The following is a 25,033-nucleotide window of genomic DNA, read 5'->3' as shown; positions in this document are numbered from 1 at the left end:
CTTGTTATATATCCACATTTTTTAGACCAGCTCCTATACAAAAGGGCTTCCAGTAAAAACTACACTGCCACATGCTCAATCTCTGGTCTGTATAAATTGGCTGATTAACAGCAGAGTTTTAAATGGCCATGCTCTGTCCAGGCCACAGCACACCTCAACCCCCTAGGAGATACACACAAGCCTATCTTCGTATAGGTAGGTACTCGGGTGCTGGGGAATCACCAAGACATAGACTAGCCACTTTTTCCATTAATGAAATACATAGCTTATCCTTTCATTAACACAAATAAGCTCCTTTCCAACTCGGCCTTAAATCAAGCAGTTGGTAGATTATTTCTTAGGCAAGGTACTGATTAAGTCAATGACTGGATTAGAACTATATATAGCATTCATGAAAAGTGCAAAACCTGCATCCTTTCCCTTGATAATTTTTAGCATTAGCTAAAAGTCTGAAGACTGGTCTACTTAAACTTTACGGCCAACCAGTCAATAAAGCCACAACATTACACACTCGGCCTAAAGTCTCAAATGGCTGTTGAATTGCCCAATGCACTGCTCTCTCTTCAGGCTAACCCAAAGAGCCACACTGTGACAGTCTCCTACATGTTTAACACCCTCTCTCCTTTTCAATGCACACAAGTTTGGCTCCTTTCTGTGCCTCCCCTCCCCTTTTAACACGGAACTTCTCCAGGACCCCATTTCCAGCCTTCTTTTCTCCTTTGACAGATTTTCTCTGGGGCATCTCATCCCCTCCTGTGGCCTTAACTTCCTTCAAAATGCAAATAATTAAAAAACTTGACCTTGGGCATTAAAATTCATGGACTTAGAAATTGTCCTACGGTATCTCACAATTAACATGTTCCAAATTGAACTTGTCTGTTCTCTACCTACTCTTTTTTTTTTTTAAAGTTTATTCATTTATTTTGAGAGAGAGAGAGGGAGAGTGTGCAAGCAGGGAAGGGGCAGAGAGAGAGAGAGAGAGAGAATCACAAACAGGCTCTGCACTGTCAGTCCTGAGCCTGATGCAGGGCTTGATCTCCTGAACTGTGAGATCGTGATCTGAGCCAAAATCAAGAGTCTTGATTTCTTGCTACCTGAGGACAGTGTAGAGCCCTTGCTGGCCAATACCCCACAGAGGCTGTCTAATATTTCCTCTACTCCAAAGCTACCAGTCACTTCTTCTTTGTACTCATTTTTTACCAATAAAATACACTATTAGACTCTAAGTTTCTTAATGGCAGGATCTGTATGTTCTAACCTGCCCCGTGAATAAGAGTGCACAGAGGCACTACGAAATTATTTACTGAATGAACTGTGCAGACTTCTTTCCATCTTTGTACTTTTCCCAACTGTGTACCTCAGGCTTCTCTGGCAAATTAGGAAATAAAATCAATTATTTAAATAAACTGATAGGGTAAAATAGGTTAACAGGCCCTTTTTGGGTCTAAATGATTTCAACAACTGTTGCATTTTTTGCTTACTCTGTCAATGTATATCTGACCCAAAAGTAGATTGCTCACCAACACCAAGATCATTCCTTACTCAAGTAGTATTTGAATTAAAAAATAAATATAATACAGGCACCTGGCTGGGCTCAGTTGCTGGAGCATGTGACTCTCGATCTTGGGGTTAGGAGTTTGAGCTCTATGTTGGGGGTAGAGTTTACTTAAAAATCAATCAATCAATCAATCAATCAATGGAATGCAATCCTATTAAATTCAATAGGAAGATTAATAATAGCTCTTAATTTTAAACACATTTCTCAAAATGGGACATTTTCTTCTTCTTTTTTTAAAGTTTATTTTGAGAGAGAGAGAGAACGTGGGAGGGGCAAAGAGAAAGAGGGAGGGGGAGGGGGAGAGGAGAGAGAGAGAGAGAGGGAGAAAGAGAGGGAGAGGGAGAGAGAGAGAGGGAGAGGGAGAGAGAGAGAGGGAGAGGGAGAGGGAGAGAGAGAGAGAGGGAGGGAGAGAGAGAGAGAGGGAGAGAGAGAGAGGGAGAGGGAGAGGGAGAGGGAGAGAGAGAGGGAGGGAGAGAGAGAGAGGGAGAAGGAGAGGGAGAGACAGAGAGAGGGAGAGGGAGAGAGAGAGAGAGGGAGAGGGAGAGAGAGGGAGAGGGAGGGAGAGGGAGGGAGGGAGAGGGAGAGGGAGAGGGAGAGGGAGAGGGAGAGGGAGAGGGAGAGAGAGAGGGAGAGGGAGAGGGAGAGAGAGAGGGAGAGAGAGAGGGAGAGAGAGAGAGGGAGAGGGAGAGAGAGAGGGAGAGAGAGAGGGAGAGAGAAAGAGAGAGAATCCCAAGCAGGCTCCACAGTACCAGCGCAGAGCTCGATGTGGGGCTCAAACTCATGAACTGTGAGGACACGATCTGAGCCGAGACCAAGAGTCAGACACTCAACCGAGACATCCAGGTGCCCCTGGAACACTTTCTTCTTACAAATTAGTGTCTTTTACTCAAGACAATACTGTCAATCCAATCACACTGAAAAATTTCTAGATCCCAAGTGAATGGATCCACATTGGTTTTTAAAATCTTCCTTGTAAACCAATTGTTTGGAAGCTGAAATCAGTCACAAATAATGTACTTGTCAAAAAAGATTTGTGTTTAACTCTTGCAACTAAATGAGCACTCTCCAGGTGATTTTAAATGAAGGACTTGAATTTCAACCTCTTCATACTTTTCACATATATATCATGTATTTGAAATTTCAGCAAATTAGAGGAAATTTAATGAATTAAAGGGTCTTGAGATAAACCTCAAATCCAACCTGGACTGGGTATTCACCATTTTTGTTTTTTAAGTTTATTTATTTTGAGAGAGAGTGTGTGAGCGAGTTGGGGATGAGCAGAGAGAGAGAGAGAGAGAGAGAGAGAGAGAGAGAGAGGGAATCCCAGACTCCACACTGTCAGCACAGAGCCCAATGTAGGGCCTGAACCCAAGAACCATGAGATCATGACCTGAGCCAAAGTCAGACTGACTAAGCCACCCAGGTGCCCTGGGTATTCACTATTTTAAATAAAAAAGTGAAAAATATTTTTTCATGCAGATGTGCTTTCTGGAATGGTAAAGCAAATTCAATACCTTTCATTCAGAGACTGTACAGAGATGTGATTACACAAAGCCCTTGTGCTCAGCTGTGACTACAAACACAAGGTGAGAGAGAAGGCAATTATTTCATAAAATAAACTGTTTAAATCTTTTTTTTTTTTTTTAATTTTTTTTTAATGTTTATTTTTGAGACAGAGAGAGACAGAGCATGAATGGGGGAGGGTCAGAGAGAGAGGGAGACACAGAATCGAAGCAGGCTCCAGGCTCTGAGTTGTCAGCACAGAGCCTGACGCGGGGCTCGAACCCACAGACCGCGAGATCATGACCTGAGCTGAAGTCGGACACTTAACCGACTGAGCCACCCAGGCGCCCCAAAACTGTTTAAATCTTAAATGATCCTTCACTTACAGTCACTGACTAATGTGAGCAAAGGCTTAATTAACAGGGAGTATGAAAACACCACAAACCTTTTGATTTCTTCACATCAGGTTCAGGCTCAGATTCTCGGATGAATTGCCCCAAGTCACTTACTCTTCCAAATGTCATCTTCCTAAATAAGTACAAAAAGAAAAACATGATTTCTAATGATCAATACCAAATTAAGGAAAGAAAAATTCCACTCTTAAGCATCTCATTTAAATGTAGGAAGCTAAAAATACTGTGTCATGTTATTCAAAGCAAGGCTTATTTTATTTTATTTTTTTTAAGCAAGGCTTATTTTAAATAGAACTGTCCCCTAAAGAAAGCAAAATAATCTTTAATTCAATGTAATTCCATTCAAAATCCCAGAAAGGTTTATGAAACATGATGGGTTAACTGGTAGCTCACAATTCTAAAATTCATATGGAAGACAAAAGGCATAAGAATATCCAAGATAATTTTGTAAAGGAGATAAAAAGGTAGGAACCTGTCTTAGATCAAAATGTGTATTACAGAGCCAGAGTCATTATATATTACATATAGTCATTATATATGCTATAAAGCTACAGTAATATCAAGCAAACTTGAAAGGCAAAGAACACAGTGAAAGACCTTATTTAACAGATTACTAATCAATAATGAATATTCAAAAACATAAAGAATTCCAACAAGTAACTAAGAAAGACAGAAAAATGTAAAAAGGAGACGAATAGTCACTTCACAGAAGAGAAACCTGAACGACCAACAAACATGCCAAAAGCAACTTAATCTCAGGGGCAACAATCCAGATTGGTAAAAAATCAAACATCTGATGTTATTTAGTGTCAATAAAGATACGGGGGAAACGAGTATCTTCCTTAACGGGGGGGGGGGGGGGGGGTAAGAATGCAAAACATATAGCTACTCTTAAAGGGAAGCTGGTTAACGGGCGCCTGGGTGGCTCAGTCATCAAGCATCTGACTTCAGCTCAGGTCATGACCCCATGGTTTGTGAGCTCGAGCCCCATTTTGGGTGAGCAATGCTTCTCTCTCTCTCTCCTTCTCTCTGAGGGACTCTCTCTCTCTCTCTCTCTGTGTGTGCCCCTTGCTCACTCGCGCCCTCTCTCTCTCAAAAAAATAAAGAAAATAAAGGTAAACTGGTTAAGATCTATTAAAATTTAAAATCTGCCTCTTGGTACAAGGAAGTATATAAAAGTAATTCTTTTGCCATTCTGTGCGTAACAGTGAAAAATTGCAAACAACTTGAATATTCATCAATACCCAAAGGGCCAAACAGTGGCCACAGTTATGAGCTATAATTAACATTTTATATGGAACACTACAAATAGTTAAAATGAGGCAAATCTGTATATACTACTATAGAAAAGTCTCCAAAACTTACTGGACTGAAAGCACAAGGTACCAAATAGAGTGTAATATCGATTACATAAAAATAAGCAAGCAAAAATACATACTATGATGTCACAGTGATTATCCTGAGTAGGAAGGGGAGAGAATAAGCTCTGGTGTGGGATCAAAGGGGACATCAGCCTTATCTACACATTTAATTTTTATAGGAGATTAATGTATTTGTAATTAAAAGAAGAAAAAGAAACTGTGACGCCCATGTATTATTTCACTTGGGCCACGGTGGGTCTTATTTTAGGGTTATCCTTCCCAGTAAGTTGTCATTTCACATGTGCTTGCAATACACCAACAGGCAGAAATATGTCTGCCTTGAGAAACATTTCAGGAAGATGCCAAAACCATAAGACTAAAAACCAACACTGAAAACTATCTTTAAAGATGAAGAAAAGTTGGGGGGCGCCTGGGTGGCTCAGTCAGTTAAGCGTCCAACTTCAGCTCAGGTCATGATCTCATGGTTCGTGAGTTCGAGTCCTGTGTTGGGCTCTGTGCAGAGCCTGGGGCCTGCTTTGGATTCTGTGTCTCCCTCTCTCTCTGTCCCTCCCCCATTCATCCTCTGTGTGCGTGTGTCTCTCTCTCAAAAATAAATATTTTTAAAAACTAAAAAAAATTTTTTTAAAGATGAAGAAAAGTCATTATTTCTCTATTTCTGACCCATTTTATATATTATCTGTTAAAATATATTTATTTTACACACACAGCAAAAAAATTACAGAAGTAAAACATCTTGCAATTGACAGACTGCTTTAAGTCAGGTTTTAAGTAAATGAACTAACAACGATTCCTTAAGAATATAATCTTTGGGAATTAAATCATTTAGGTTTATTGTCCACCATTTCCTAAAAGAAGAGATAAAGATCACCATATTGATGCAGCTAAAGCATGCTTTCTGAAGACAATATGGTCCCACAGCTTTAATTTACTTCAAAGTACATCCCACGACTCCCTGGTCTCCCAAATATCACTGTTACTTTCTGATAAACTCAATTAAACATGTTGAAATCCCTTTTTATGGCATTGCCGGGACTGGGGTTGGGTCTGAGTAGGGTAATCAAGACTTTACACAGGTTTATATGTTAATCAAGCCATCTTTAGAGAGGAGGAAGTGTTTTTGTGATCTGATCTGTGGTAAAGGTCAGCAAATGGTATATGCTAGGAATTGATGTCTTTTTGTTACAGGATAAATTAAACATCCAATTCTTAATTAAATACAAAGAAATAATTTTATTCCATTTTCAAGTATTAGTTACACAGTATTAGTCACTGTACTTTACTTTTGCTTTTAAGACAGACTTTGAAATAGCTAACATACGAACCAAATGAAACATGGAAGAGATACAGCCTAAAACCTGTCAGATAAACATGATACTCATCAACCTTGTATAGCATGGTGGAATGATGACGGTAATGACATTTATGGAGTGTTTACTAGATATTAGGCAAGGTTTTAAATGCTTTTTGTGTATTACCTCATTTAATCCCCCGAACAACCCAATGAAGCAATAATATTTTTCTCAATTTAGAAATGAAAAAACTGAGACACCAAGAGGTTAAGTAGTTTTCCAATAAGTGGCTGAGCCAAAATAAAAACCCAGGAAGTCACTCCTGAGCCTTCACTCTTAACCATGGTGTACTGCATACTCTATATAAGTAAGTGCTGGCTATATAATAGATGAGAAACAATTTTTAAATCTTAATTGTTTTTAATGTTTATTTATTTTTGAGACAAAGAGAGATAGAACATGAGTAGGGGAGGGGCAGAGAGAGAGGGAGACACAGAATCCGAAGCAGGCCCCAGGCTCTGAGCTGTCAGCACAAAACCTGATGTGGGGCTTGAACTCATGAACTGCGAGATCATGACCTGAGCCCATGTCAGACGTTTAACCGAGCCACCTGGTACCCCCCAAATTTTTAAATTTTAAATTGAAAAATAAAAGAGACAAAATTCCATAAACTTGTAAACATTTAGACACTCAGTCAAGCTTACCCTGCATATGTCCGCTGATACAAAGATTCTGGATCCAAACTGGCAGCATCCACAATGATCGCTTCATCAAAATTTTTCAGAATTTTAACACTGGCTTTTTTCATACTGGACTACAACAGAAATTGTAAAATCAGCAGTATATTATTTGGGAATCAAACAATCCTGGGTTTGAGATAGGAAAGATTTGTACAAAATCTTCAGTAATTGAAATACACATAATTTTCACTCAACCCCATCATGACTGAGATGCGAAACAGTAATGATTCTGAAATGTAACCTCGAAATATAACTGCAGGAGGAAGCACAATATTAAAGTGTACGACCCAAGCTTTTAATGCCAAATCTGTTTGTTTTCCTGGTGATCTAACAAATGTGCTGTCTTTACAGGCATTGTGTTCCCAAGGGTGCAAGACACCCATCCATCCAGGTATATATAGCTTAGCTAACTTTTACAAAATAAACACGCATACTTTTGATCTTCAGTGAGGCCAAGAGAAGCTGAAGAAAACTTTCTAAAATGACCAGCTAGAAGAGTGTAGTAAGTTCTCCTCCAGCATGTTATCTCCCACTCCTCATCCCACGAAAAAGCAAGTCAGAATTGTTATTTCTATAAAATACCAGAGCCATGTGTTTTCTCAGTTATTCCACTTCTAAAAATTCAATTACAGACAGACTCAGCTCAACAAAATGACTAATATGCAAGATTATTATTCACTGTAGCACTGTTTAAAGTAACGGAAGGCAGGAACATGTTTAAAATCTGTGACTAAGGTACAGGTTAATACCCATGACTCACGTATAGGTTAACATCCATGGTTAAGGTATAGGAACAGATGCTTACAGAACACACTCCACAGTACATGGGGTTCTCTTTATGTGCTAAGAAGGGGTAAATAAGTAAAAAAGAAAGAGGTGCCCAAATAAAGAAGACAGAATACTTCCTTGAGGCTACTGTTAACTCAGTTACCAAAACTGGACATCACAAGAAAAGAAAACTACAGATCAGTGTAAGAATTGATGCAAAACCCTAACAAAATACTAGCAAACTTATAAAAATAATTACATACCACCACCAAGTGAGTTATCCCAGGTATGCAAGGTTGGTTTAACGTCTGATAATCAATTAATGTAGTACACCTTATCAACAGAGTAAGAACCAAAACCCACATGACCACTTCCATTGATACAGAGAGAACATTTGACAGAATCCAATACCTTTCATGATAAAAAAAAAAAAAAAAAATTCAACAATTAGGAATACTGGGAAATTTCCTCAACTTAATAAAAAGCATTTATGAAAAATCCATACCTAACAACATATTAAAAGATTAAAAAACTGAAAGCTTTCCTCATGAGGTCAGGAATAAGACAAGGATGCCAACTTTCACCACTTCTGTTCAGCACTGTACTGGAAGTTTTAGCTAGAGCAATCAGGCAAGATAAGCAAATAAAAGGCATTCAAAGAGGATAGGAAGAGAGAAAACTATTTCTACTAGCAGGTGACATGATCTTATATAAAAAAAAAAATCCTAAAGAATCCACAAGAAAACTGTTAGAGTTAACAAATGAATTCAGTAAAGTTGAGGTACAAGATCAACGCACAAAAAAGTTATATTTCTATGCATTACCAGTGAAGAAAAAGAAATGGAGAAAGTAACTATTTATAATAGCATCAAAAAGAACAAAATATTCAGGAATAAAATAACTCAAGGAGGTATTAAGACTTGTACACTGAAAACTACAAAACATCAATGAAAGAAATTAAAGGCTTAAATAAATGGGATGACGTCCCATGTGCATGGACTGGAAGACTTAAATGGCAATACATCCCAAAGCAATCTACAGATTCAATGTAAACCTGATCCTAAAATTCATATGGAATCGCAAGGGACCCAGAATAGCCAAAATAATCTTATGAATGGAATGTGAGTTGGAGGACTCACAGCTTCTGATTTCGAAACTTACTAAGCTGTAATCATTAAAACAATATTAGTATTGGCGTAAGAAAAGACATGTAGATCAATGAAGTAGAACTGAGAGTCCAGAAATAAAACCCATGTATCTAAGGTCAAATGATTTAAAAAATAAATAAATAAATTTAAGTTTATTTATTTTGAGAGAGAGAGAGAGAGAGAGAGAGAGAGAGCGAGCGAGCGATTGAGTGGGGGAGTAGCAAAGAGAGAGAGGGAGACAGAGAATCCCAAGCAGGCTCTGCACTGACAGAGCGATGCTGGGTTCGAACCCATGAACTGTGAGATCATAACCTGAGCCGAAACCAAGAGTCAGACACTCAACCAACTGAGCCACCCAGGCGCCCCTAAGGTCAAATGATTTTTGACAAAGATGCCAAGATCCTTCAATAGTAAAAGAATAGTTTTCTCAATAAATGGTCCTGGGACCAGATACCTACATACAAAAAAATAAAGTTGGACCTTACCTCACACAACATGCAAACCTAACTCAAAATGGATCCAAGGCCTAAACTCTTAGAAGAAAACACAGGTGGGCATGGGAAGTGACAGCTTTATGTTTCATTAGCTAGGTTTCCATTTGGGGTGATGAAAAGTCTGGAACCAGACAGTAGTAATGGTTGTACAACACGGTGAATATACTAAATGTCACTGAATTATACACCTTATGATAGTTAACTTTATGTCAAGTGAATTTTATCTCGATTAAAAAAATTATACTTCTATACACTTACAATGAAAATGTGAATGAGAAAAAAATTCCATTTATAATAGTATCAAAAAGAATACAATATTTAGAATAAACAAGAAATACCACATGGATACTTGAAAACTACAAAATGTTACTGGAAGAAATTATAAAAGATGTGAAGAAATGAAAGGCATCCTGTGTACATGGATTACAATATTAAGTATTGTTAAGACGGCAATATGTCCCAAATTGATCTATGGAGTCAATACAGTCTCTATCAGAGTCCCGGCTGGCTTCTTCATAGAAGTTGACAAACTGATCCTTAAATGCATTTGAAAACTCAAGGGACCTCGAGAAGTCAAAACAATCTTGAAAAAGAAGAACTAACTTGGAAGACTCTCAGTTCCTGATTTTAAAACTTGTTACCCAAGCAATGGTAATTAAGACAGTTAAATAGAGCGATTATTTGATCTAACAATTCTACTTCTAGGTATATACACAAGAGAAATGAAAACCCATATCCACACAAAAACTTGTACAACAGCATTATTCCTAACAGCCAAAAGAGAGAAACAACCCCAATGTCCATCAACTGATGGATAAACAAAATGTGGTATGTGTGTAAAAGGGGATGTTATTTGTTCATAAAAGAGGACTAGTTCTGATACACCCTAAACATGGATGAACCTTGAAAACATCATGCTAAGTGAAGGAAGCCAGTCACAAAAGACCACATATCGTATGGCTCCAATGACCAGAACAGGCAAATCTACAGAGATAGAAAGTAAATTAGGAGTAGCCTAGGGCTGGAGGAGTGGAGGATTTGGAGGGTAGTAAAGGACACACGGTTTTTTTCTTAGGTGAAAAACTTTTAAATTGGCTGTGGTGACAGTTAAGCAACTCTATGAATATACTAAACACCACTGTATTATGTAACATAAATGAATGAACTGTATGATTTGTGAATTCCATTTCAATAAAGCTGTATGAAAGAAATAAAGGAAAAGAAAGAAAGAATATATAAGGAATGATTTCAATTATATAACTGAACAGGTAACACGAACCCACACCATCAAAATCAGGATAGTAGCTACCTGGCAGGGAGGATAGTGACTAGAGGGGGGCACAAGAGAGTTTATGACATACTGGTAATGTTATGTTTCTTGATTTGGATACTGGGATACATGCGTTAGGTCTGTTTATGAAAATTCTTTAAGCTATATAGTTATAGGAGTTTTCTGTACATATATTATACTTCAACCAACAATGTAAAACTATATTTTATGGTCAGCACTTAGACCCTGTAAGTGCCTAAATAAAAACAAAACCCTCTAGCCTGTATCAAAAAACAAAATGGCAACCACATTCAGCAGGTAACCTAAACAGGAGGAAAAGGTACTGGGGAGAGCTTTGTTAATGGTAATAAATAGTATTCTTACAAATTAAGAAAATTATCCAGGGCCCTGTGTCAAAAAATCTGAAGTGTTATTTATTTATGTGTCAACAGTGTAATGAGAAAACAATTATGCTACATTACGGCAAAGAACACTAGACAGGGAATATGTTTTGGCTCTTCACTTACTGTGTGACTTGAAAAAAATCAGTTAACTTTTTAGCACTTCCCTAGATCTCTTCTCTTGGGGACAACCCATTTAATGTGATTTTGGAGAGAATCCGAGAAGTCTGATACATGAAAGTACTCCAAAAAAAAAAAAAAAAAAAAAAAAAAAAAGGTTGAGGAAATGTGCAATGGCACTAGAACTTAAAATAAAATCAAAAGCTCTTCAGTGAAATACAGTATTAACAAATCTAGGCATTCACTCAATTATTCTATAAGAAAAGCATCCCCAGTGTAGTTACTAAAATTTCCCAAGTAATTACACTAAATAGCTCTTCAGAGGCTCTAAATGCATATTATTTGATTACGGAGAGCACCAGCTGGAGTGTCAAGCAGAATAATGGCCTGAATGAAAGAGGACAATACCTTACGATATAATATACTGGTACTCACCACGGATACTCTGATTAGAACATACAGTAAGTAGGCTAATTTTATTTTCTCTTTCGTTTCTTCTGCAACTAAAACTTACAAACAGAATCTGTTACTGGTATTTGAAGGAAAGGATTCGTACGCTTTTCTTCCTCATGGCAGAGGCAAACTGGTCAATACCTGAGAAGCTGAGCCATCGGAACCGCCTGGGTGAGAGTCATCAGGAGGGCCGACAGAGCCATGAGCGGCCAGTGAAACGTTCCCTCCCAGAAATTCATCTCCTCGAACCGAATGGATGAGATCATTCAAATATTTATAATAAAGATTGCTGGATAAAAAGCCAGGCAAAAAGACCTGAAAAAGAGGACAAGCATTATTTTAAAGTTGAAACCAAATACGACTAAAATTTTATTTGCAAACAAAATTTTACCCGCAGTTCTACCAGGTGGTACAAATGATTTTGTCACACTACCAAGTATTATCCCTTCATACACAGTTTACATTGTGACTACAATTAAGAGTACAATTTGTAGGCTTTTTTCCCTAAAAAACACCTGCCATAAAACTATTACATAGACTTGATATTTAGACTTCTTAGTGACCAGAAAACATGCAGGGAGTGAATATAACCTGACACTACATTTTTCTGGTTTGCTATAAATATTAAAGTCCAGGTGTATGTATTGATAATTTACTTTGGAACTGATTTCCTTAAGATAAATTACCAGCTGTGTGATTATTGAGTTAAACAGCATGAACATTCTAGCTTTGATATATATGGCCAATTTACTCTTCAGAAGGATGTTGCTAATTTGTATCATTGGCAAAAATCAAGGTGTCTGTTTTGAGACCGGCTTTCCAACACTGGATTGTGTTTTTCCAAATCGTTATTAAATAAGTGCCTAATGATGGATGTTTTTCTTTGCATTTAAAAATTATTAATGATGCTGAATAAGCTCCCATGCTTATTACTGGCATTTCCTATCACCAACTTTTCCTTCATAGCACTTCGCCCATGACGGTGGCACTTAACATGTTTTTAACTTGTGCCTTCTTTATAGACAGAGCTCCAAGAGGGCAGAAACCACATTTCTTCGTTTACCCCTGAAACACCAATACCTAGCATAGAAATTCTCAAAGTACTGATGAACAAACCATCTAGGTCTTTTTCTCATTTATCTACTTGACAGTATTCTTAAAATTAGTGTAAGTTCTTTCACATATATACATTTTATAAGAAATATTTTTATGTTCTGTTTTTCTGTGTATTTTAATTTTCTTTTTTACCCAGAAAGCTTGCACTCTTCACATGATGCAGATTTGGAACTTTTCCTTTAAGATCAGAAAGATTTTAACCTTAATTTCATTTAGTTCAATTAAAAAAAAATTATCCCTGGGCCATAGCTGATACTCTACTCAGTTTAGCACTAGATTTTAATGATTTGAATTTTATATGTAACTCTTCCATGTTCCTGAAATTCAGTTTTTATGTGTAGTATTATTTAACAGTGCTTACTTAACCCTTTCCCACCTAGATACACATGACATACATAAGCAACAGAACCTCATGGGCTTATCCTGGGCTCTGTGCAATTCCTGGCAAAATCTGCTCTCGTTCATTAGAAGAATAAATCATTCACAAATTCCAACACCTTATTATTAATAAGCTATCAGTGATACCCCAGAAGTTATGATACACAAAACTAGCACTCTAGCCCTGTTGACAGATATTGATGAAATATCTGGAACACCCCTAGGCTAACTTCACCCAATATTGCCATCGAATCATTTTTGAAAATGTGATAACAACAGGCTATGTTAATAGCCATTGACATTTTTTAATGCTTACTATGTGTCAGGTGTAACATTAATAGTAACTGCATCCATCTTACCTCATTTTAATCCTTAAAATAACTTTAAGTATCCATACTATCTCCATTTTACAGGTGAGGAAAACGGCATTAAAGAATTTCAGTAACTGCCTGAGGTCACTCAGCCTATAAAGGTTAAGATGAATACATACCAAGTCAGAGTCAAAGCCTCTGCTCTTAATCACTATGCTCCACTGTTTCCATTTTCCACTGTTCTGTTACATTTGGTTTTTCCCGTGTTATGTTTTCTGGGTTTCACCAGTAAAAACTTCTTGCGGTTTTAATATTTTTGAAGTTCTTGGTTACCTTCTCCATGGTCGTCCAGGCCTGACGTAATGGAGTTGTGAAACAGTTAGGGAGTGGCCCACCTTCCCTGCAGATATTGGATTCGATTTCTAATCGCACAACATCATCAAATCCAAGAGGATGTGTGGCTTGGAGGGAGAAGTACCTATGGTACAAAGACAGCCAAAGAAAGTAAAACCAAATTCCACAGCCAGTAGAAGCAACTTTTGGTACCTACACTAGAGAATCTTCTATGAGGCTACTCGATTCAGCCCGCAGACCTAGGACTCTAGAACTGGCTGACAGCTGGGCTGCAACCTTGATTCCCACGGCCCTAAAGTCAACTTGCTACCTTTGTATTATCTCCTTCCGTCATCCTTAGCCCTTGTTTAAGTTTTCTGAGGGTCAACTGACACAAAGAAATCAATCAATCACACACATTGAATGGGTACCCATTCTCTGTTCAGCACTTGGGAGAGAGAAATCGACTTAAAGGAGGGTAAGACACAGTTATTTCCCCTGGAAAGGGAGCAGAAAAAATCTCTGCACAGGCCACAATAAGAACATGCCATCATAACTAAGAGACCCAAGTAATGTACAAGTAGGAATTCAAAATAAAAGAACAGTGAGGGGCAAGCAGGTGGATTTGATGTATTTGGATAGGATAACAGGACTTGATGATTGGGTGCAGAAAGGAGAAGGAGTAATTGATCAGTGATACCTCAAAGATTTCTAACTTCTTAAGATATAATGCAAAACTAGTGTCTTGGTAAGCTGATTATAAAGTGGATACCAAAAAAAGGAGGATTAAAAGAAAAATACCATCTTAGGGACTTCTAAGTCCTGTCTACGATACAAATAAAGACTGATTAGATAGGACTGTGATGTTACATACATGATATACAGAAGACATAAAAACAAACAGGGATTGGTAAAGTCAAATTTGGCCCAATGAACTTGACAAAATGACAGTGCGAGTGGGATGCCATACGGTAACCCTCATTTACAAAAGGCTCCCAATGTGACAATGGGATCCAGTAGGAAAACAGACTCTCTGCTCTGTGGGGTTACTGACCTCCAGCCAGGATCTCACTACTAGTACCATTTTTCTGTTCCAGCATAAAAAAATATACATATATATTTTTTGTTATCAGCCTTTTCTTAACAGAAAGTTAGTCTCCCATCTTGTAATGAGTAAGCTGGTAAATACTCTTCCATGATTGGAATTTTGGAGCATCTCAGACCAAATTTCTAAATGTAAACATCTGCTATTTCAACGTCCATGTAACAATATTACTTATATAATATTTCCCACAAATACATTATACTAAAATAAACACTGAGAAAACATTAAGAACTGTATTCCAGCTTAAGTTATGCCACTAACTCGCCCTGTGACTTTGAGAAAGTCACTACCTCTCTGGGCCTTCATTTTATCATCTGCAAAATGGGAAAATCGGACTAGACCCCTAATCTGGCTATTCATCAGCATCATCGGGGGAATCTTCTAAAAATAAAGATTCCTGGGTCATACCTCAAACATGCTGAATCAGAATCTCTCAGAGAGGACTGGAAACCTATTTTTAACAAGCCCCCAGGTGATTTTCACACAGACAGCCCAGCAAGAACTTGCAGAGCAATGTTTAAGAATCACTGACCTAGATGCACTCAGCTCTCTCCCAACCCTGACAGTCCGTGGATTCTCCTCTACCATCAAGTTATCCTCTTAGCAGTTGCTTGTGGATACAAATAGCATATTACTTTTCTTTACAGAATATGGAAAATTAAATGAACAGAGTATGGGCGCTGGCCACAGCCTTATCACTTAACTGACCAGATGTTTTCAGTCTGTTCACTGTAAGATTTTGCCATCCTCTCATTTGCAGTGAAGACAAGCGAAAAACTGTTATTCATTGAGTATGAACCAGGCTGAGCAGATCTGCACCACAAAATATGATCCACCTATAGAGAGTCAAGACCCTTTTTCATATATCCCAATTAGTTTCATCTTCCTTTTTATTTTTTAGAGAGGGGAGAGAGAGTGTGTGCATATGCACGTGTGTGTGGACCGGGCAGAAGGAAGGGGAGAGAGGGGCTCTCAAGCAGGCTCCACGCCTAGTGCAGAGCCCGATGCGGGCCTCAATCATCTGACTGTGAGATCATGACCCAGGCCGAAATCAAGAGCCGGACACTTAACCAACTGAGCCACCCAGGTGCCCCCATCTTCTGCTTATATTCCCTACCCAAGTTTTACTTACCCAAACTCAAGTTTCCTGAAAGTGCCACATTCCCCTAAGTTTCTCTGACTTTGCTTGTGCCAATCCCTCTGCCTAGAATGTTCTTTCCTGCCTTCTCTGGCTAGCAAATTTCAATTCGTTCTTCAGGATCCAATTCTCATCTTTCTCTTGTGAAACCCTCCCTGAACTCCACCACCATCAACCTTCTTGCCACACACAGACCTCCTATTCCCCCAAGACCTTTGTTCTAACAGTCCTAAAACTATACACACCATATGAAACGTAGCTTTTCTGCTACTCCCTGTGAGCTCCTTGACAGCAAGGACTGAATCTATTCATCTTTATTTCCAAAGTACCTATCAAACAACAAACACTTGCCAAACGCTGAATACATCAACAAAACTCACTTGTCATATAAAATCATGGCATCATTCTGTGCCTCCTGTCCATCATACTGGCCCTTCTTGGCAGCCAGCTGAGACTGGAAGTTATCTGCTGCCAACCAGAACTGTAAGATATTCACTGCATCCTCTTTCTCCATGTACTAGGAAGGAAAAATACAAAAGAAGAAAAAAAGACCATAAACAGATTTCTCTCCCCATCTCTAATCTCTGAGTCCAACCATTAAAATACAGGACACGCACGCACACGCACGCACGCGCGCACACACACACACACACACACACACACACAAAACACAACACAAAACCAGATCCACTTGTTCAGTTAATGCCAGTCAACAAGTCAACAACTTACAGTTATTTGAGGTTGAAAAGCATAAAGCCATTCTTGCAGGGAGAAAATACAAAAACTAACAACAAAACAACCACACTGCCAGATACAAACTTAAGTGAACTGGAATAAAAATCACGGTAAAGACGATTAGTGGTCCCTCGCTGGCAAACATACACAGAGTAAACTAACCAGACCAAATCTTTTATACCTGATCATTTCCATCATTCCACGCAGCCAGAGTAACGGGAACAAATGCTGGACTTAGGCTGATGGCAAACGAGGGAGTGAGAAAGCAGATCAACTGAACGGGCTCTATTCTTGGGAGAGGCAGAGTCAAGCGTATCCAAGTTACGCTCTGTGAGCCTGGAAATCCTCTCATCTCTACTTAATAGTCATTTGCTTTGCAGCAAAAGCATTTCATTTGCTGAAGCTGAACAAATACCATTACACTAAACTGTATGCCTCAAAGAGATTAATATATTCATTGCTCGAGAAATCCTATCCAGTGGCTAAAGTAAAAGGGACAATAGTAGGAAAAAGTTTGCTACCTTTCTTTCTCTCTTCTGAAGTCTGGTCTGCAAATATGTGTGCATTGGAATCATGTACCAAAACTGTGGTTTTTTAAAACAGCTCCAAATAATCAAAAATATGCATTCTCTTATAAGCAGATGTTTAATAAGTTTTTCAAAATTAGAGTTATCTTACACTGAATTTTCACATTCTCTACTCTAACACGCCATCAAAGTACCCTTGCCATTAGATACAACTTAAAATAGTACTGTGTCATTCCAATTGATCTTTTTGGAAATGACTTGGCTCTTCCGTGTTATTTTCTATAGAGGGGGCCCCAGCATTTCTAGTTCAGAGGCTGGAATGCTCTAACAGAGTGTGAAAGGAAATGCAGACTTTACCTCAGAGAAATAAAAGAGGGCTGACTCACAGAAGAGAATGTCAGCCAGGTAAACAGTTCCACTGGTCAGCACTTCAATCTGGTATTTACAGAAATGGTGACTTCGCAGAAACTCACTAAAGTGCCTGCACATGGACAAAAAGGGAAAATTTGAGGGAACGACCAAGGAAAGAGCTTAACTGGGAAAAATACACTCTTTCCATTCTGTGCCTGTTGTATCTTAAAAGCCTAGGTCAACACTACCTCCCTTCCCCTGGTGTCGTTCCTGGTTCTTACACCTGGAAATAATCTCTCCCCGCTCTTGGTGGCTTTGTAGTTTTCCTCTGTGACACATGCTACCTCCTATTACGGTAACCAAAGATCATGCCCTATTTCTCTCATTAGGCTCTAATTTTCTTCAAAGCAGGCATTGTATCTAACTGTGCCTTGCACAGAGCACCCTTTTCAGAAATGCTAAATGAATCAATATGTAGATTTTTTTTTTTAAGGGCATGCAGCAGTAATTAATCTAAAACAAAACAAAACAAAACAACTTTGGAGGCCGTTTCAACAAATCTATGTGGATTTAGTAGTAACAGCATCCATTAAGCCTAAAGCATGCACTAACAAATTAGGATATCCACCTGCACACGTGCATTGTTTGAACAGAAACCAATTGTAACAGTCACACTACACCCACATCACCCCCAAATGACTTCAGAATTAAAAACAAATTCTTTTAACCTAGGAAATATTAACATTAAAAATGAACACGGGTTTTATTATTTTTAAGAGTTCACATAATTTATATTTAAAAGACACCATTAACCAAAGTAGTCTTAGAGCATGAGTATGCTTATACGATCCTGTAAACATTCAAAATACTTAAGTCCTCAGAGACCATTTGTTTTTAGTCGAGTGAACCCAAATCCCGAAAATGCAAATGGGAAAGTATGTAATTAACTTACTCTTGCTCCATTGCACTAAAGACTATGGACTGTGCCACAACAAAACAGTTGGGGTCCACCTGTCCATCTTCTCCACAAATCTTTGCTGTAAAAGAAATGGTAAATACATTTCTACTAAATCTGAACTATACACCTTTGGGAATCAGAGGAATAAAGGTAGAGGCATATGAATCAGAAAGTTTTAAATAGAGCTAAGAAAAATACAGGTGCACGGCTAATCTTGAGGTAGGGAAGGTCTTTCTAAGCATATACACAAAAGTAGAAATCAAAAGATTTAACAACATAAAATTAATTTTTATACATGAGAACACCTCCGAAACAAAAGAAAACAACTGGTGCAAAAAATTCTCAGCATGAACGACAATTTACTTTGTATGTGACAGATTATTATCATTCATATATCAAGAGCTCCTACAAACTAGTAAGAAATGTCCTGGAAGAAAAATGAGCCAAGGACATGAAAAGACAGTTTACAAAAGAACAAATATAGGGGCGCCTGGTTGGCTCAGTCAGAAGAGCATGCTACTCTTGATCTCGGGGTTATGAGTTCAAACCCCATGTTGGGTACAGAGATCAATGGAAAAAAAAACAAAACTTTTTTTTTTTTTAAAAGAACAAATTATAAAATGGCCAATATGCAAAGATATGCATGCTCGCTGGTAATCAAATACATATAACTACAAATTAGAATAATGAGGCACCCCACCTTTTGTCTAGCAAATTGGCACAAAACTGTTACAACAATGCATATGTTTAATTGTGTAACCCTACACTGCCTTATTTGAGCAAGGGCATGGGAAAACAGACACTGGCATTTGTGGGAAAATAGTGGTATATAATTTTCCGGAGGGCATTCTGGTAGTTTCTAGCATAAGCTTTAAAAATAAACATGCCCTTTCAATCAGCAATTCTATTTCTAAGACTGCAACCTAAAGAGTTATGGATTTGTAAAAAGGTTTATCTGTAAAAAGTTTAGCAAAATGTTATTCGGAAGAAACACAAAGTGTGCTAAAATTAGGAATTACCTAAATCAACTGCAGCAAGTGGGTAAGCCGTTTGGTTAGCCAGCTATCAAACATGGCTGAAACCCTCCCGCCCACGATGGCTGGTTTCACTTTAAGTTCATGACCTTAGCACGACCTTAATGAAACCCAAGGATCATACTACAGTCTCCTGGGCCATGTTCTCTCACACTGTACCGGACAACACACACACATCTTCTTCTCTCTCTTTCAAAATGATACACATCTTCGAATTCTCTTTGCTGATTACTCTGCTTCCTACTTCATTAAGGAAACAGAAGCAGTCAGAAAGTTGCTTCCATCTCCTGCCACCACATCTACCAACTCACCTGCACCTCTACCCACACACTCTGCATCTGAGCACCGGACCCCTTCCTCTTGCCTCAAGACTTCTTTCTTACAGCAACTGTCCCCTCGGTCTCCTGCATCGCTGCTTTGCTGCTGCCTCATATTCACCAGCTACATACAGTCTGTCTGTCTGTTACACATATGAACTTGCTTGTATGCTATACCTTATATGCGTATAACACATCACCACAAAAACAAAACCCACTGGCCCTTGACTTAACATCCCCTTCCAGTTTATCCCTGGAGCAAGATGCCTCAAAGAGCTGCTCACACTTGCTGTCTCCACTCCGCCTCCTATTCTAAGACTCCTCTGATGAAGTTTTCGTCTCCACCGGTACCCTGAAATTAAGATAACCAGCGGGCCAGTTGTCCACAGGGTTGGCAAGTCCATTCCATTCCTAGTACTCATCTTACTTAACCTCTCAGCAGGATTTAACACACCTTCGATCACTCCCTTACCCCCAGAAACGTTTTTTCACTTGGCTTCCAGAAAAGAACTACTGTCCTGAGACAGAGTTGATAAAGCTGTTACTCCTGAGTTTCTGCTAGTTCTTCCTCACCTGCCAGACTTGTAAGTATCAGGCCTGCCTCAGAACTGGGTGCTTAAGACTTCTTTGTCTTCACTCATCATACTTATGCTGAGGGTAATGTTATCCGTGGCTCTAAACCACCTATATGCTGATGACTTCTAAACATGTATCTTCAACCTACACCTCTTTCATGAACTCCTAGTGCAGATATCCAGCTGCATACTTGACATTCACCATTTAGTGAACACCCAAACTCCTGATTTTCCCCATAAGCCATTACCCTCACAGTCTGCCTCATCTTATAAATGGCAACTCCAGGGGCACCTGGGTGGCTCAGTCGGTTAAGCGACCGACTTCGGCTCAGGTCATGATCTCACAGTTCGTGAGTTCAAGCCCCATGTCGGACGGACTCTTTGCTGACAGCTCGGAGCCTGGAGCCTGCTTCGGATTCTGTGTCTCCCTCTCTCTATGCTCCTCCTCTGCTCGTGCTCTGTCTCTCAGTAATAAATAAACGTTAAAAAAAATTTTTTTTTTCAAGTTTATAAATGATAACTCCACTCTCTTATTCAGGTTTGTTTGTTTATTTGAGAGAGTGACAGCATATGAGCCAGCGAGCGGGGGGAGAGAGGCAGAGGGAAAGGGACAGAGAATCTCAAGCAGGTTCCAAGTCCAGCACGGAGCCCGAAGCAAGGCTTGATCCCATGACCCTGGGATCATGGCATGAACTGAAATCAAGAGTCTTACATTCAACTGATGGCCACCCAGGTGCCCCATTATTCAGGTTTGAAAAACAAACAAACAAACATGAAGTCATGCTTAATGCCTTTTTCCCCCTCTCACACTATTCAACTTCAAACCATCAGTAAATTCTATCAGCTATACCTTCAAAATATCTTTAAAATTCTACCACTTCAAGGATTTGCAGAAGATGAAGGAAGCAGTGGAAGCACAGTTTTTGGGTTATTCTGAGTCCCCATATAAACAGGGAGTAATGAGCCAGCAAAACCAGAAACCCATGGATAACATTTACAACCAAACTAGGCGGGTGGGATACACAGTAACAGCTTAAGTGCAGACTTCTTCCAACTGTAATGTACTTGTAGAGCTGTGTAGAGTATTCCAGGGGCGGCTGGGTGCCTCGGTTGAGCATCTGACTTCAGCTCAGGTCATGATCTCATGGCTCAGAGTTCGACTCCGCACCGGGCTCTGTGCTGACAGCTCGGAGCCTGGAGCCTGGAGCCTGCTTTGGATTTAGTGTCTCCCCCTCTCTCTGCCCCTCAGTCGCTTGTGCTCTCTCTCTCTCAAAAATAAATAAACATTAAAAAAGAAAAAAAGCATATTCTAACTGAAAGAGAAGAAAACGGGGTAGGATTCAGAAGAATGAGGTTCAAAGAAGAAAAATGGTCTAAAAACATAGGTAATTAACATTTTAACTTTCTCAGATCTCTTGATCACTAAATGTTACCAACTTATACTTCAAAAGATTTTTTTCCCCTCATGGGATTATATCATTAATTTGATAAATAAAAGGAAAGAAAATAATTGAAGTGATATTTCATTTTTAAATTATTTTACTTGAACCCCCCCCCCCCTTTTCTCCCCTACCCCTGCATAGTTTGGTTATTCACTGGCACAAACAAATCCCCAAAGGAATCACTAGCCAATCAATATCTCAAACAGCCAAATTCTAATCAGTTAGCACACCCCAGTTGTCCTGTTGCAGAGGAAATGCTGGTCTAGAGAAGTGTGGAAGATGGTTGTAACAAATTCCCACATAAAAATAGAGGAACTGCATAGAAAGGCCAAATTCCAAAGACAACATTTGCAACAAAACTGGGTGAAAACCCAAAATACAAGCAAATGGGGACAATCAACAGCCCCAAGACCTGTATAAGAGTCTATCTGTGTGGGAGAAACAAAAGGAAAACAATGGGGCCAACATCTGACAAGCCCTAAAATAGTCAACAGTTGTTCACTGGAAAGTATGGTGGGCCAAATTAAGAACTACAGTTTAGACAGGAAAAGGTTTTGCTGTCTCCAATAATGAATGAATGCAAAGTATCTGTGATAAAGACTGAAAGAGCCCCATGCTGGGAAGAATCTGCTAGAAGAATAACATGCTATATTTCATAAATCAAAAATATCAAGTTTCTGCAATAAAAATATAAAACTCAGTACCAGGACTTGATGGGAACATAATAAATATTTGTTTAATGAATAAACAAATCACTTTCATCTGTGATTACAGGTGCCTCTAAGGTCCTTCTTATACAACAGAGTAAAAACTCTTTTTTTTTTTTTTTTTACTATGACCTACAGAGAAATAGGTTTACATGACATAGTATATACATACATACATAAACATATGATGAAAACAATTTCCTGAAATGAGGTTTGCCCTTACTACTGTGAAGCACTTTCATTTTTCTATTCTAGTCTTTTTTTGGCAGGAAGGTGTGGTCATAAGAGGAGACTAGTCTGAATTTACAGTATGAAAAACATTGCCAAATAGCATACCAGTCAACGTGTAGTGGTCTATTTTCTCGCCTTTTCTTTTTTTTAATGTTTTTATTTTTGAGAGAGAGACAGCATGAGCAGGAGAGGGGCAGAGAGAGAGGGAGACACAGAATCTGAAGCAGGCTCCAGGCTCTGAGCTGTCAGCACAAGGGCCTGACACAGGGCTCAAACCCACCGACCACGAGATCATGACCTGCGCTGAAGTCAGACAGTTAACTGACTGAGCCACCCAGGTGCCCCTGTAGCGGTCTGTTTTCAAATCCTGAGTCTGCTATGTCTGAGGTGTGTTATCTTGGACAAATAATTAAATCCCCTCTTTGTGCTTCAGATTTCTCATTTATAAAATAATAACTGTATTTATATTACAGGTTTTTAGAAGGTTAGAGTTTATCCACAGAAAGTGCTTATAATGCTGTCTGGGACACAGTAAGAATTCAACATTTTTGAGTGCCACTATTGTTTTTGCTGCTGCTGTTATTTGAGCCAAAGTCTAAGAATTTACATCTGACATATGAAGAGAAAATTTTTAAGTGAGCTACAGTTGATATACTAAAGTACTCTGAACACAGACTAAGAAGGGATATGTTGACTTCCATTTTCATAAAAGATTCTCTTAAGTAATAACCAAAAACAGGCATTATTTTTTTTTTGCCATAGCTTCAAGCACTGCTTACCTATGATGTCATTTCTCATTGCTTCTGTAATCGGTATTGGTTTAGCAGCATCTGGAGATATGTATTTGGTAAAAGTATTCACTGCATCTTGTTCTATGCCTGCAAGGGAAGAAGGGGACAACTTCAAAATTCAAAGCACACTTGGACCAGTAATGGGCTACAATCATGAACAGCAGGGCTGTTTGTTGTATGCCCAAGCGTGTGCGTGCACACAAATACATCCACATTTATTACAAATATAAATATATAAAAAAATATGTACGGGAGAAAACAATGTTGCTTCTTCACCATTTGGTTTGTGGAACAGAGAAGTTACGCCTGAATTCCGCCCCCTATTCCTCCTCTAAACTAACCAACTGCTCCTTAACAGCAATTATTTATGCATGTCCTCTTTCCATGTCTCTTCTCCAAAATCTCAACTTAAGGGACTTGCTCAGCAATGTTAACAGCAGGAACTGCAAAATTATTTATAAACCTGCACTTAAAATATTTTACAAAATGATTTCAGGTTTATGAATACCTTCATTCGACTTTCAACAACCCTAGAAGGTTAAAACAACAGATCTCAAACTTTTTAGTCTCAGGACTTCTTTGCAACCTTAAATTAAATTGAAGAACCTAAAGAGCTTTTGTTAATGTGAGTTTTATCTACAGGTATTAACATATGAGAAATAAAAAATAAGAAAATTATTGATTCAGTTAAAATTAACAATATTAAATCTGTTGTAAGTTAACATAAACAATATTTTTTATGTGAAAAAAAAAAAAAAAAAGGTTTTCCAAACTGAAAAAATTAGTGAGAAAAGGGCTTTGTTTTACATTTTGCCACGCTCTTTGTCTTGATAGCAAACTGCTGGATTTTCATGATCTGCCTTGGCATTCAATCTGCCGTACTATTCTGTGTTGGCTGAAGTATATTCTAATGTGCTGGTGCGTGTACACACACACTGTTCATTCTGGTTCTGGCACAGAGCTTCTAAAAGCAACCCCTAGAATTTCCTAAGCAGCAGGGGTGAGAGGAGCATATTTTGTTATTCATAATGAGCCCCTTTCAACCACAGGAGTGTTTATGGTAATGAGGTGACTTGCAGAATGGGGCAGGTTGCCAGAAGAACAAACTGTGTGATTACAGAACTAGAATTTTCAGCCCCACTCCCCAACCTCCAGGGAAGGTAGAGGGGCTGGGGATCATCAAGTTAATCACCAATGGCCAATAATTTAATCAATTATGCCCATGTTGTAGAACCATGAAAACCCTAAATGAAGTGGTTCAGAGCTTCCAGGTTGGTGAATGCATCTATGTGCTGGGAGGGTGGCACACCCCCAACCCCTCAGAGACAAAGACTTTGTACTTGGGATCTTCTTGACCTTGCCCTATACACCTCTTCATTTGGTGGTTTGCATGCTTTATGATGTACTTTATTATTATTTGTTAAGTTTATTTATTTTGAGAGAGA

The 25,033-nt window shown here is 38.7% G+C and overlaps 1 protein-coding gene across 1 annotated transcript in view; it reads right to left on the bottom strand.

Annotated features, from left to right (window-relative positions):
- AKAP10 (A-kinase anchoring protein 10) overlaps positions 1 to 25,033 on the bottom strand; it is a 79,732-nt gene that overhangs the window by 12,495 nt on the left and 42,204 nt on the right. Inside the window, exons 5-12 of the mRNA XM_058705303.1 lie at positions 23,577 to 23,675; positions 18,486 to 18,570; positions 17,540 to 17,663; positions 16,301 to 16,437; positions 13,678 to 13,822; positions 11,681 to 11,854; positions 6,850 to 6,959; positions 3,507 to 3,589 (exon numbers count right to left, since the gene is read on the bottom strand). Of these exons, the coding sequence (XP_058561286.1) occupies positions 3,507 to 3,589; positions 6,850 to 6,959; positions 11,681 to 11,854; positions 13,678 to 13,822; positions 16,301 to 16,437; positions 17,540 to 17,663; positions 18,486 to 18,570; positions 23,577 to 23,675 (957 nt within the window). The remainder of the gene's footprint in view (positions 1 to 3,506; positions 3,590 to 6,849; positions 6,960 to 11,680; positions 11,855 to 13,677; positions 13,823 to 16,300; positions 16,438 to 17,539; positions 17,664 to 18,485; positions 18,571 to 23,576; positions 23,676 to 25,033) is intronic.

This window comes from Neofelis nebulosa, chromosome 16, assembly GCF_028018385.1.
Source record: "Neofelis nebulosa isolate mNeoNeb1 chromosome 16, mNeoNeb1.pri, whole genome shotgun sequence".
Taxonomy (NCBI): Eukaryota; Metazoa; Chordata; class Mammalia; order Carnivora; family Felidae; genus Neofelis; species Neofelis nebulosa.
Note: the sequence above shows the minus strand (reverse complement) of the source record. Positions and strands in the feature narration are given on the sequence as shown.